The sequence below is a fragment of the Pipra filicauda genome, unplaced genomic scaffold (assembly GCF_003945595.2).
Source record: "Pipra filicauda isolate LSUMZ 115617 unplaced genomic scaffold, ASM394559v2 scaffold24_size8852520_pilon, whole genome shotgun sequence".
Lineage (NCBI taxonomy): Eukaryota > Metazoa > Chordata > Aves > Passeriformes > Pipridae > Pipra > Pipra filicauda.
The window spans coordinates 8,417,545-8,430,586 of record NW_024104365.1 but is presented as its reverse complement, the minus strand read 5'-3'; the positions used below and the strand labels follow the sequence as shown (position 1 = coordinate 8,430,586).

The 13,042-nt window shown below is 52.1% G+C and overlaps 1 protein-coding gene across 1 annotated transcript; it reads right to left on the bottom strand.

Moving 5' to 3' along the window:
* Positions 1 to 2,683: 2,683 nt before the first annotated feature.
* On the bottom strand, positions 2,684 to 12,787 carry LOC113998901 (interferon-induced very large GTPase 1-like). Its single transcript, XM_039381953.1, has 2 exons — positions 12,775 to 12,787; positions 2,684 to 10,089 (listed from the first exon to the last, which is right to left on the bottom strand). The coding sequence occupies exons 1-2, from the start codon at positions 12,785 to 12,787 to the stop codon at positions 2,981 to 2,983; spliced, it is 7,122 nt and encodes a 2,373-aa protein (XP_039237887.1). The 3' UTR covers positions 2,684 to 2,980.
* Positions 12,788 to 13,042: the final 255 nt, after the last annotated feature.

Below are 13,042 nucleotides of genomic sequence, written 5' to 3'. Positions count from 1 at the left end.
CATGGAGTTTACCCAGGTGGGAGCAAACCCTAGATTTAGATAACCTGAAGGTGGACATCTGAGCTGCCTTTTCTTTCAGGGCACTCAAGCAGCTATAAAGCTGATATTTGGTCTCAAGGAAGATACTCCCAGCCCTGAGATTTCTTAAAACCATTCACAAAGAATCCTACAGAGAGAAACAGCCCGTTCCTGTGCCCTTCCTTACCCAATTTTGCCATCCCTCCTGGGCAGCAGGGTTTCTGGTCCTGGTTTCATGGCCAAGAAGGTCTATAAAGTAGAAGATGGTGACACTGCCAGCAACACCTATTCTCTTACATATTTATTTTTATTGGAGTAGGACACTGTCTCAAGGACATAGTTGTTGCAAAGGGCAAATTCAGGACTCCAGGACTTCACAGCAGTTTGAGGTTCCTCCTCTTCCTTTAGTCCAAGGTGGTTTTAAGCATTTTTAGACATATGACTCAATTTAAGAGCAGCAGCAGCAGCTCACACAAGTTCTGGGCTACTGCAGTATTGGGTTGCCTGAATCAGGAATAGTTCCAGCATCTTTTAAGAATCACAGGATCATAGAATAGTTTAGGTTAGAAGGGACTTTAAAGATCATCTTAAAGCAAGCCTAGTTTTTTCTTTCACATAAAGAATCCATAATCTGGACACCTCTGCTCCAACCCAACATCACCAGTGCAATTATTGTCCAAAAAACCGGTGTCACTCAACTCCCTTCTCCAGTTACCACCCCATTCAGAAAGTTACCCTTCTTCCTGATATAATTTCCCTGCAAGACCATGTTGCTTTTTCAAGCCACACATCTATTATAAAAAGGACAAAATGTTAGGAAGTGAAACAATGACCATGCAGTGGCTGCAACTTAGACAACAAAGCTGCACATCAAAGGCAGAACAATGATTACTTTCTGTGAGGGTGGTGAGGCCCTGGCACAGGTTGTCCAGAGAAATTGTGGCTTCCCCATCCCTGGAAGCATTCCAGGCCAGCTTGGATGGGGCTTGGAGCAACCTGGGATAGTGGAAGCTGTCCCTGTCCATGGCAGGGCATTGTAACTGGATGATCTTTAAGGTCCCTTCCAACCCAAACCATTCCATGATTCTACAAATAAGGAGCCTGCAGGACCAGAAGGAGCATGTTCCCAGGTATTTTATGCAACCCTGTGGTCTCACGTATCTTACACAAACTTGGATGGTCCAAGATGGGTTGCACAAAGATCAGGGGGTTTGTGGTGAAAGCAGTCTCAAAGTGGACCTTCATTTCTCCTTGGAAGAAACTGACATTCAGGAGAAATTTGGCCAGAAAAGGCTTTTTTTCAGTGGCCCATGACTGTGCTGTCACATCCCCAAGTTTGGGGCTGGTCCACCCAGAGGAGAACAGATGGACAGAGCAGCATTGATCCTTGCCATGTACTTGATTGTCACAACTTTTTATCAAAAGACCATCTTTCTTGATAAAAGTAGCTTGACTGGGTGCCTCTGACAGCTTACTGGATACCTCCTGTAGCTTCCTTAGTGCCTCCTGTAGCTTTTGCAGGCAGCTCTGCTCCTGCAGCAGCCTGGCCTTTGCAGCAAGGCTTCTTAGTTCCATGCTCAAAGCAAAGGCAAAGCAGATCCTACCTTTTATCAGTCCTTTACCCAACCTCAGGTCCAACCCTTGCAGAACGGCAGAGCTGCTGCATCCCAGTGTCGCTGGAAGGCACCGAGTCCTAGAATTGGTCAGGTAGGAAAGGACCTTAAAGCTGTTTCTGTTCCTTCCCACAGCAATGTCTGCAAGGAAGGACATGCCGGACGATCCCCCCAAGGGAGATGCTGGCCAGGGTGGCCTGGCAGAGACATGGAAAGGTGCAGAGAACCATCTCACTGTGCTGGACAAGGAGCTGGGAGCTGCTGGCAGAGGTGAGGGTACCAGGTGAGGGACCCTGCAGTGCCTGATAGCCCAGCCCAGGCCAGAGGCCACCCCCACTCACTCCAGTAGCTGCACTGGGACCCCCCTCAGCCCAGTAGCTGCACTGGGACCCCTCTCAGCCCACAGCTGACACCATGGCCAGGGGCACCTGCACTCCCAGTCTGACTCCAGTAGCACCCAAATCTGCTCCCACCCCCACGTCTCCCCAGTACCCTCAGCTCTCAGCCCCTGCAGCACATGTTCCCCCTGCCCAGCTTTGGTTCCTGTCCCTGGCTCCATGGCTGCTTTCTCAGCTCTGGGGCTGGGGAGAGTTTGGGCTCATTCCCTTTTGTCCTCCAGTTTCCCAACTGAGCAGCTCCCAATCAGAGACCCTGGCTGGTATAAACCTTCTCAGCCCTCTGTCCATGACTCACACCAGGCTTGGGTCCCACTGCTGCCTCCCTTGTCACCTGCCACTCACATTGGTTTTCCTGGAGCTCCTGCTTTGTGGCTTCCTATTTACTATTTCCTATTTCCTGCCCTGTTTACTGTCCCTTCAGACAGTGAGGGTGGTCCTTGACCAGACCCCCTGAACCGAGCAGACCCTCTCCTGCCACATCCCCTCCCCCAGACCCTGGCCCAGGGCCACCCCCCTGTCACCTGCCCCTGTGCACAGCACAGGCGCTCAAGTCACCCCTGGACAGAAAGGACACAGGGACCAGATCAGTCCAAACCCGCTCCTTTATTGTCAAAGCCTCCAAGGGGTTGCACTGAAGCAGCTCATCGAGTTGGTGCTTCCTAGTGCTGCCTTTGATCTTCCTCTGGCACTTGGGCTCCACCTTGGCCATAGGACTGATCACCACAGGGAGGGTTTTTGTTTTACTCAAGGACAAAGCAGAGGGAAATGTTTATGGCAGGAAGGGAAGAGGATTATGGTTGATCAGGAAGTGAGGGAGTTTCTGAGTGAGGGCTGGAGTAACACACCTTATTTCACCCAAATTTGTCAGCAGTTGCATACCATTGTCTTCCTGTGGCTTGAGAGCATAAGCATTGAAACAGCATTTTGTGGATGGCCTTGCACTCTGTTCTTCTAAACTGCAAAGCCATGGAGGTTCTTCCTTCCCATCGGCGTGGCATAACACTTGTCCAGCTCAGCAAGTGCTTCCTGCTTGGTAATTCTCTGCCAGGTCATAGGGATTTTTCCTTTGCCCTGAAATTTCCCATTGTACAAGGTTTCTAGATCTCTTCTGAAACGACACACAAACCATTTCCAGTACGCTTGCATGGATGAATCAGGAAGAATCTTCCGATTGGAATAAGAAGATCCTCCATCCCGGTATGTCTTGTAGGGATACATTTTCTGACCATCCAAGTTGTGGTCATTTGTAACGTTGCTGGAACAAATCTGAATGATCAGGTGGTCCGTTCCTTGCCACTTCCGTCCTGTCAAAAATTCTGGTCTATGGAAGACAAGCTGATGGTCCCCATCGTGTCCCCGCATGCTGTTTGTGCAGACAGCCCCACAAAAGGGACACTGCGCCCAGCATCCCGAAAACTGCTCTGCCAGGATGGTGTGAGGCTGCCTTTCAAACCAGTCCAGATCAGCAGCAGCAAATTTTCCCCTGAGCACATCCTTCAGGGCAGCCAGTTCTTCTGTCATAGCTTTCTTCAATAACTCAATGTCTGTGATCTCCTGATGCTCGATGCACTTCAGGTCACTCCTGGGCAAGTTCATCACCTCTGTCAGTTCCCTACAAAATTCATCCAGCCAGAGAGAGATTTTGTCCTCTCTGTCATTTCTATCTTTGACCTTTTCAGTTGATGAAGAAACAGCTGACAAGATGTTTCCATAGAGAAGATCAAGGGAGGAAGCTAAAAACTTCTCCAGCCTCCTGTTCTCATCTAAACAGTAACTCGCAACACGTCTCTCAATGTACATCTGAAAAAACACTTCTGGGTGTTTAAGGTACTGCTTGAAATACCCAAAATTTTCTTCTTGTGCCAGGAATCTCAGGATACAAACCTCCAGATTGGCTCTGTTCCCCTGGAAGTCTGGAAATTTTCCCTGCATGTCTCCAGCGATGGCTTCAGCTGTCCTCTCATAGACAGCGTGGAGGAGAGATGGGGCAATTTTTTCACGAAGGAAGCCAGCAAAAGTTGTGACAGAAATGGCTCCTTGGCAGGAAATCTGGAAATATATGAAGAAATCTCCTCTCTTGCTGCTCAGGTAGGTGACTGGGTTATTTGCCTTCCAGAACGCTTCGTGCATGGCTTTAAACTTTTCCCCTGCCATTCTGCACAGGTAGAGAGATAATTCTAGGCTGTAGTCTCTGGTAAATGTACATGATGCATTGCTGGGGACAGAGTTCACACCTTTCTGTACTTCATTGATTATTTCATGAATAAAATTTCGACTGTAATGCATTTTCTTCTGTTCCTTCTTATCAATGTTTGCCCTCACACATTTTATGATGTTGTCTGTGATGCCCTGCAAGTTCTTCACATCAGCATTGTGAATGTTCTTCTGCACGGAACGAGAATGTGTTTTCTTCAAGACATGTTTCTCCAAATCCAAAGAAAATTCTCTGTGTTTGGGAAATGACCTGATCTGTGCAGAAATACCAGGCTCCTCAAAGTGCTCCAGAAGGACATCTTCTATTTCTGCATCAATATCCACCTGTTCCGGAGGGGGAGCAGCATGGGAGACTTCAGCAATCCACTTGTCCCAGACAGCAGTAAAGTTGTCTCTCAGTTCTCTCTCACTGAGGCTCTTGCCTTTCAGAGTCAGAGCCAACTCCCTGCTCCTTCTCAGGAGCTCATCTTCATATTCTGACTTCTTTACATTGAGTCTTCTCTGGTTCTTCTGCAGTTCAATGAGATTCTCACATTTCTTTTGAGTTTCAAGAAGAAGAGACTCTTTCAGATCTTTCATCTTCAGCTCTGTGCTGCTTTTCCACTGGGCCAGCATCTCACAGTCTTTGACTTCCCTGAAAAACTTTACCATGTCTGTCATGATGGCATCACTTGTCTCTTGCACGAGCCCTTCCAGGTGTTCTCTGCTGACTTGCTGCAAGTCTCCATTCCGAATCCTGTTGCCCAGTCTCATTTGTACCTCTGAGATGTGACTCCTCAGCCTCCAGGTCCACTGACTAAAGGCAGTGTCCAGTTTCCTGTACACAGCAATCTCTAGTGAATTCTTGAAGCTGAAAACAAAGTTCTCATTCAGCAAAGCATTCCAGAGGTCACCAATACGAACTTTCAGGCTTGAGAGCCTCAAAATGCTGCCTTGTGACTCCTTCTTGGCAACCTGGAGAATTTTTTTCTTTAATTGCTGGATGTTGTGGCTGTAGGTGGGGTTGGGTGGTGCCATTGGGGGGTTTCCTTCCCACAGGTGAGCTAAATAGTGAACGTGGGTGTTCACATCAAAGTGGATGATGTCACAGAATTCCTGCTGGGCAGCTGCCACTGTCATTTCATCCAGCGTCTCCTGAAAAAGTCTTTGTCCTCCCAGGTTCTGTTCCTTGGCAGTAAGTTCTCCAACATTTTGGTGGACAAAGAGGTAGCTTGGGGAAAGATGTACTTTCTTCATCCTCAGAAAAGCCTGCACAGTGATCTGAAGAACATCCTGCATGTCTGAGGGATTTTCCCCAAAGATGTTGATCAGGGTCATGTTGCTGATGCCAATGACAAAGGTGGCAAGCTTGTTGTCACGATTCGGGGACTGTTTACGGCCCACGACTGGGACACAAAGCCCCTTTGTGTCAACAACCAGCATGTAATCAAAGCCCATGTCCTGTTGCAGCTCCTCGTCCAGTGGAAGGAGCTGCATAAACGCTCCCCGGGTGCATCTCCCCGCGCTGACATTGAACTGCAGCCCAAACATGGCATTCAGCAAGGCTGATTTCCCTGTGCTCTGCAGGCCGAGCACGGAGAGAACAAACACTCGTTTGTCCCCCAGCCTCTCAATTAGGCTGTCAAAGATTGCTCCCACCCAGCGCAGGGGGAGGTAAGAAGCATCTCCATTCATCAGCTCCACAGGATACCCTGAAACCATCAGATCTGCTGCAACTTGGGGCAGTTTGACAACATTTTCATGCTTTGAACTCATTACTTCCTGAACTTCATAAATCTGCCCTACCTCTCTTAAAAGGTGCTCAAGACCAATGGATGAATCTTTGATTTCTTCAGAGAGGGTATTTAACTCACTGCTTTTTTCCTGCTCTTTCTTTCTTGCGCGGATTTCAGACCGTAACTTGTGTTGGTCTCTCCTCAGTTCTTCAAGGCGACCAGAGGACAGGTCGTCCATAAAGACCTTCATCCACTGCAGGAAGTATTTCTTGGTATCTACTGGCTGTGACTGGAGAAAGCCAAGGAATGGCTTCATCAGCTGATTGAGGGGGAAAGCTTGCTCTAATTGCTTTCTTCTTATTGCTGCCTTCTCAGAATCAGTTTGGCTCTGCTGGTGCCGCAGTTTTTCTTGAAGAGGCAGGAGCTTGGATTTGATCTCAGACAGCTTCTCTTTCTTCAGAAGGGTCACCAGCTCCTTTGCCTTTGCTTTGGCTGTCACACACTCGGGTCGATCTTCATCCACTAAGAATCCGTGCTGGCGAGCTTTGTCCAGGCAGGCGTCCAGGCTGAAACTTGGGTTGGACCCTTCCAGGAGATTCCCGATTGTTTTGCTCAGCTCGTCCAACACTGCTGCTTCGTTTCTGTTCTTGATCCCTATTGTTATGTTTTTGCTGGATTGTCCAGCTGCAACCTTCTCTTGTTCAGTGAGAAGACAAACCAGAGGCCTTTGTGACTGCGACAGGTCACGCAGAAGTTTTTTTCCTCTGTTGTGCGTGTGCTCAGACTTGGATACAAGAACCACGTTCACAGCAGAGATCTCCTGTAAGAACTGTAGCTGTGCTTCGTGATCCCTGGCGTCCCCATGCAGGTTACAGAAAGCCACACAGCACTCAAAGGTGTCATCAGGGCTTCCCCAGGGACAGTACCAGGCAATCTCCACAACACCTTCCATCAGCAAACACTCTCTGGTGCTGCCTCGGCAATGGCGGTGGAAAAAGGTGTCGTGTCTTTGTTTGCTCAGCAGAGCATTGAGGAGCTGAGACTTGGAAAAGGAGGCAGAGGTGCCAATGCGGATGAAGGACACGATTGGTGTCTCTGCCTGATGAATGAGTTTGTTATTGTAACTTTTTTTTCTGTTCATTCCAGGCTGCTGTCCCGACTTCTCCACCTCCTTCCAGCTCCTTTTGATTTGGCTGAGGGCCCAGAGTGGGAACTCGATCTGGGCAGTGCCCGGCTTGGGCACCAGCAGAGGCAGTGCCAGTTGGCAGAAGGCCAGCTTGGTTGCAATGGACTGTCTCAAGAAGTCATCAGCACAGTGGAAAATTGCCATCTGGAGGTCCATGGGGTGCACGTGGCCCTCCCTGCTTGCAGCTTCAGGGGCTGCTTCCTCCAAATCACTTACAACGTTTTCAAAGGAGTCTGAGGCTTCGTGCTCTTGTTCTGTGGTTTCTGGGTTGCTCCCCTCCCTGCAAGTCAGGTACCTCACCCGATAATCCACGGTTGAGAGCTTCTGCAAGAAGTGAAATGGCAGTTCCTGGTCCTTGCTGGGCTGGCTGTCATGCAGAGATGTCCTGCAGATGATGTGGAAATCTCCCATCCCCATTTTTCTTGGATAGCGACTTTCTAGTCCAAGGCGCTTGAGCAAGTGGAGGAACTCTTGGTTTGCAGTGCCTTGATTTGCTTTGGATTTGCTGCCACTTAACATGGTTTTGTACAAGTCACATTCCAGCATCTCCCAGTCTTCGCATTCCCTGTGCTTCTGGAGGAGATTCTTTATCCCTGAGGACCATAAGCCTTTCATGTGCCTTTCCATGAAAACTAAACGCTCCCTCTTCTGCTCTGGGGACAGCTCTTGACTTTCAGGGGTCACAGTCAGACCTGTCAGCAGAAGGGAGGCCTCAGCTCTGTCAGCATCTTGCTCCTTCAGATTCACATACTGCTTATGGGCCGCTTGCATTGCCTTTGCCATGTACTGAATTTCTTCATGTCCAAGGAGGCGCTGAAAAGTGCTGCTGTCCACCTGATACCCCATGCTGGTCGCAATTAAGAGCACCAACACTTGCATGTCCTTCTGAGCCCTTTCCTGGAGAGACTGGAGTGAGGAATGAATTGCACGGATTGTACTCCAGGTGGCTTCTATCTTTGCTTTCTGAATGGCAGTAGCAGAGGTTCCTGGTGTGTAGGTGACAGCATGGATGTGCTCCATCATTTCCTGCAGTGTCTCCATGAGCTGTTCAAGCACAAAGGCTTTGGGAGTTTTGGGAAGCCTGTGCTCAGTCTGGAAGATCCATTGCATAATGAAGGAAGACTTGGGGAAGTTCTTGACAGAATTGATATGAGGATCCAGGAGGTTCCACAACAGTGCCTTGATAGAGGTGGAGTTTTCTGGAGGTGACTCCTGGCAACTCCTCACAGTGTTCACCAGGACCTCCTGCAGGGCTTTGTCCGACAGGCACACCTCAATCCAGACACTGGGGTTCTTGGTTTTTGCATTCAGATCCTCTTTTAGATCCATCAGCATGAGCAGTTTCCTTTCATCCACTGTCCCCTCCCAGGTCTTCACAAACTCCATGAAATCTCTGGCCTCTTCCACTGCACTGGCCAGTTCCTCTCTAACAGTGGTGTCAACGCTCTGATTCGTCAGTGCTTTGTACGCAGCCCTGAGGGCGCTGCTCATTCCATAGACAGACTGAAAATCCCTGCTGTGATTGCACAGGATGACCTCCCACACTGGGATCAGCTGGAAGCCACGGTCGATAACGCACCACGTTGACTTATTGGACACAAGCCCCATCTTCCACTGAGGAAGAGAATCTGTCTCTGATGGGCCCCCTGTGTTGACCACGTAGAGCTGAATTGCTGTGTGGGAGCTCTCTCCAGCTCTGCCCTCAAGAGTGGCCTTTGAGCTGGACTGGGAAACAGTTGAGGTCCCTCCTCCACTGGCCCCAAAGCCACCGAGACTGGCCCTGACAAAGCTGTTCAGGGCTTCAGATGTTTGTTGCTTCATCTCTTCCTGGTGCTCGCCTCTGCATCCTTCTGTAGACGCCTTCCACCAGAATATTCCTCCAAAGTGGAGGGGACCCTGGTCGACGTGGGACCCAAACCTGTGGAAGAAGCTCTCCAGCAGGTTGGGCTTGTCTTCTTCCCGAGTGAAGCTCAAAAGCTGCTCCACATCTTGCAACTCTTGCAGGGCTGCATCCGAGAGGAGAAGCTGATGCCTTTGGAAGAAGCAGGAGGCCAGAGGGATGTACTGGAACTTGGTGATGCAAAAGTAGCTCTGCTCAGACTTGGACTGGTGGGTGTCCTCTGACTGTGAGGAGCTGCTGTGATCTACATCAAGGCCCAAATTAACCCTCCAGAACTCGGCTTTGGCAGAAGCACTGATGGTGAAGCCCAGCTGTTCCATGGACTTGGTGAAAGAGGATTCTGCTGCATTGGAGGAGAACTCCTTCCTCTCAAGCACCGATCCTTGCTCTGGACCGGCGAGCTGGAATCCCTCAGGAACCCTGATGAGCTGCTCTCGCTTTGCCAGCAGATCTTCAGCCCTGCTGGTTCTGTAGATGCCCTGCAGGGCCAGTCCCCCTGATGCCTGCCTGAGCACCTCTGTGTCAGGGATGTTCTCCCTCCTGTCCACTGATGACTTCTGCTGCTCCAGCTGCTTCAATTTGCTCTCCAGCACATCCACCAAAGGATCCTTTGGCGCTGGCTGGAACTCCTTGGGAATCTCCATGGCTTGCCATTGAGCCTCTGCTTTCTGCCTTACAGCATCCTGGCTCTGGCTGCGGCTCTTGGGCGTTTCTGTCAGCTCCTTCAGGACTTTCTTGGCCACTTCTTGTCTCTGCTTTGTCCTCTCCAAGTGCTGCTTCTGCAGCTCCTCAGAAGTTGCTTTCTTCTCTGGTATTTTCAGGAGTTTCTGGAGCGCCTTTTTCTCCCAGGAGTGCCGCACTTGGCACTCCAGCTTAAGGTAGTCTTCATATTGCAGATGTTGCAGGGCTTCTGTGCACTGGACTCCCAGGATCTGGGACAGTTTGGGGAGCCAGTATCCAGCCTCCAGTCCTTCCTTCTGAAATGCCTCTGCCAGGAGCTGTGCTTTTCCATCCCCCTTTTGGGTGTCCTCATGTGAAGCCGTGGCTGTGGGGGAAGAAAAGAGACTTTCCCTAAGGTTTGTTGTGAGAGGCCCCAGGCTCTTCTAAGAGGCTCTCTGAGGAGAACAGACACCAGGCTGCTCAGGGAGAGAGTTTGGGACGGCCCCTGGGAAGAGGCTTTGGAAGGGGCTGGGCTCCATCAGTGCTGGTCACTTTTTATGCACCACCTCCTAAGGGCAGGAGCAGGAAATTCTCAAATGTGGGAAGTCAAGCAGATGAGGCAGAAGGGCCTAGAGGGGAAGCCAAGTGAGGACACTGAGGGCACTTGGTGTGTTCAGCTGGAGAAGAGGAGACTGAGGGGAGACCTCACTGCAGTTACAATTTTCTTGGGAGGGGAAAAGGAGGAGCAGGCACTGAGCTCTGCTCTGTGGGGACCAGTGACAGGACCCCAGGGAATGTCTGAAGTTGTGTCAGGGCAGGTTTAGGTTGGATATGACGAAAGGGTTCTTTACCCAGAGAGTGGCTGCGTACTGGAATAGGCTCCACAGGGCAGTGGTCACAGCACCAAGGCTGACAGAGCTCAAGAAGCATTTGGATGATACACTTGTGCACATGATGTGACTCTTGGGGATGGTCCTGTGCAGGGCCAGGAGTTGGACTTGATGATTGTTGTGGGTCCCTTCTAACTCAGAATATTCTGTGATTCTGTGAACCCCAAAAATTAACCCTGTCCTGGCTGGAACCAGGACATCCCACAAGAAGGACCTCAACAGGATGGAGAGTTGGGCCAGTGCAAAACCCCATGAATGTCAAGGAGTCCAAGTGCAAAAGGCTGCACCTGGTCTTGGGAATCCGAGGCACAAAGACAGACTGGGCAGAGAATGGTTGGAGAGCAGCCCTGGGGAGAAGCACTTCAGAGTGCTGGTGGGTGAGAGGCTGGACCCAAGCCAGAAACACCCTGTCTGCCCCACAGCATGGGTAGCACAGGAGGGGGGATTCTGCCCCTCTGCGCCATCCAGTTGAGACCCCACCTGCAGAGCTGCCTCCAGCTCTGGGGAACAACAGCACAAGGACATGGAACTGCTGGAGCGAGTCCAGAGGAGGCCACAGAGATGCTCCCAGGGCTGGAGCCGCTCTGCTCTGGAGCCAGGCTGGGAGAGCTGGGGCGGTTCACCTGGAGAAGAGAAGACTCCAGGGAGACCTTAGAGCCCCTTCCAGTGCCTAAACGGGCTCCAGGAGAGATGGAGAGGGAGAAATGGCACTGGGGTTGGATCCCACCAGGCCCTGAGCACCCCTCCCCAGCAGCTACTGCACTGCTGCCAGTGGGATGGGACAGAGAAAGGGTAAAGCAGTAGGAAGAAAAACGGCTGGGGCCAGGTCAGGGGAGTTCAGTCCGCAGAGGTAAACTGGGTGTGCTGGCAAAGCAAAGGAGGGACTTTAGTCATCAATTTCCCTCAGGGGCACATGTGCAGCTGCTGCCTGGGCAGCAGAGCCTCGGGGCGCAGGGTAGCTGCTCAAGAAAGCACCTGCTGGGTCATGGCCACTGCTGGATATTGTCCCCTCAGGCCACTTGTCCCAGCTCTGTCCCCTCCCAGCTTCTCTCCCCTTGCAGTGCTGCCAGCACTGGCTCAGTCTCAGGTGCCGCTGGTTGCGCTGGAGAACATGAACTCCAGCCCAGCCAGACCCTGAACCAGCCCCCAGGCACCCTTTGCAGTCCCAGCACGGCTTCCTATTGCTTCAGGAACAGGGAAAAAGCCACATGCAACTGTGTTAGTGCAGAGAACCACTGAGCACGTTTATGGGACAGCTCGGGATCCCTTTCCTCCTTGAAAGCGAGGGAGGGAAGCAGCAGGGTTGGCAGGAGAACCTGCCATGGGAATGCCTGCACCCCGTTCTCGGGAACAGCCTCCCGAGAGTGTTTTCCCCAGCTCTGCCCCACGGAAATGGGCTCTGGAAGCCTTTGTACCTTTGAAGGGCTGCAGCAGGGAGCAGAGCGCTCTGGGCGGTGAAGTTTCGACTGTAAGAGAGGTGAATCCCACCCTCCCTCCACGCCGAGGAAAAGGACAAAGTGTCCCCCCAGGCCTGGGGCCAGAGCAGGAGGTGCCAGGAGAGCCCCTCGTCCCCCCAGAGCTGCCCTGCTCCCTCAGGAGCGGCGCGGGGCACAGGCAGCCCCCCCAGTCCCAGGACGGCCCCAGCACCCCCCGCTCCTGCCTTCAGGGCAGCGCAGCCCCCCGGACCCGCCTGGGGCTGGTGGTGCCCGGGGCGGGCAGGATCGGCCCCGCCTGCGGGGAGCGTTTCCAGCCGGGCACGGGATGCAAAGGGAAGGGACTCCGCAAGGGATCTGTCCCCAGCCAGCCCCGCTGCCGGCTCTGCGCCGGGCTTTGCACCTCTGCACACACCACTCTGCCCCTGAATCCCCCCAGATCCTACTCCTTCTCCCCGCTCTCGCTCCCTCCCCCTCCACCCCTCCTCTTTCCCACCCTCCCAGCTCAGCTCCCGCAGCGCACACGGATCCCCCGAGCTGCCCCAAAGCGGCTGTGAGCACGGGCGGCTTCCTCCAGCCCCGCTCGGAGCACAGACCATCCGTCCACTGCCCTCAGACCCCTCTTCGGTTTCCCTGGCATCTCTCCAGCCATGGGAAAAACCACAGAATGGGAAGTAGAAGACCAACAAGTTCCCGCTCCGCGCTGATCCCGGCTCCCAGCCCCGCAGCTCAGCCCCCAGGTCCTACCGTCTCCCTCCATGTCCGGAGCTCCCGGGCTGGGAGAAGCCCAGCGCAGCTCCCCTCGTTATCTGGCCCCGGCTCTCCCTTTCAGAAGGGCCGTGGAGCGTTGGTTGCTGTATTCCTGATAATCGGGTGTTTAAGTGCAGCAAAATGTGAAAGTGAAACTGGGGGAGCTGCTGCCTGGTTCGAGGTGAAAAGTTGATCAATGAGAGGTTGATTTGATGGTCTGGGAGGTCTTTTCCAACTGTAATGATTCTATGATTCCATGAAAAGC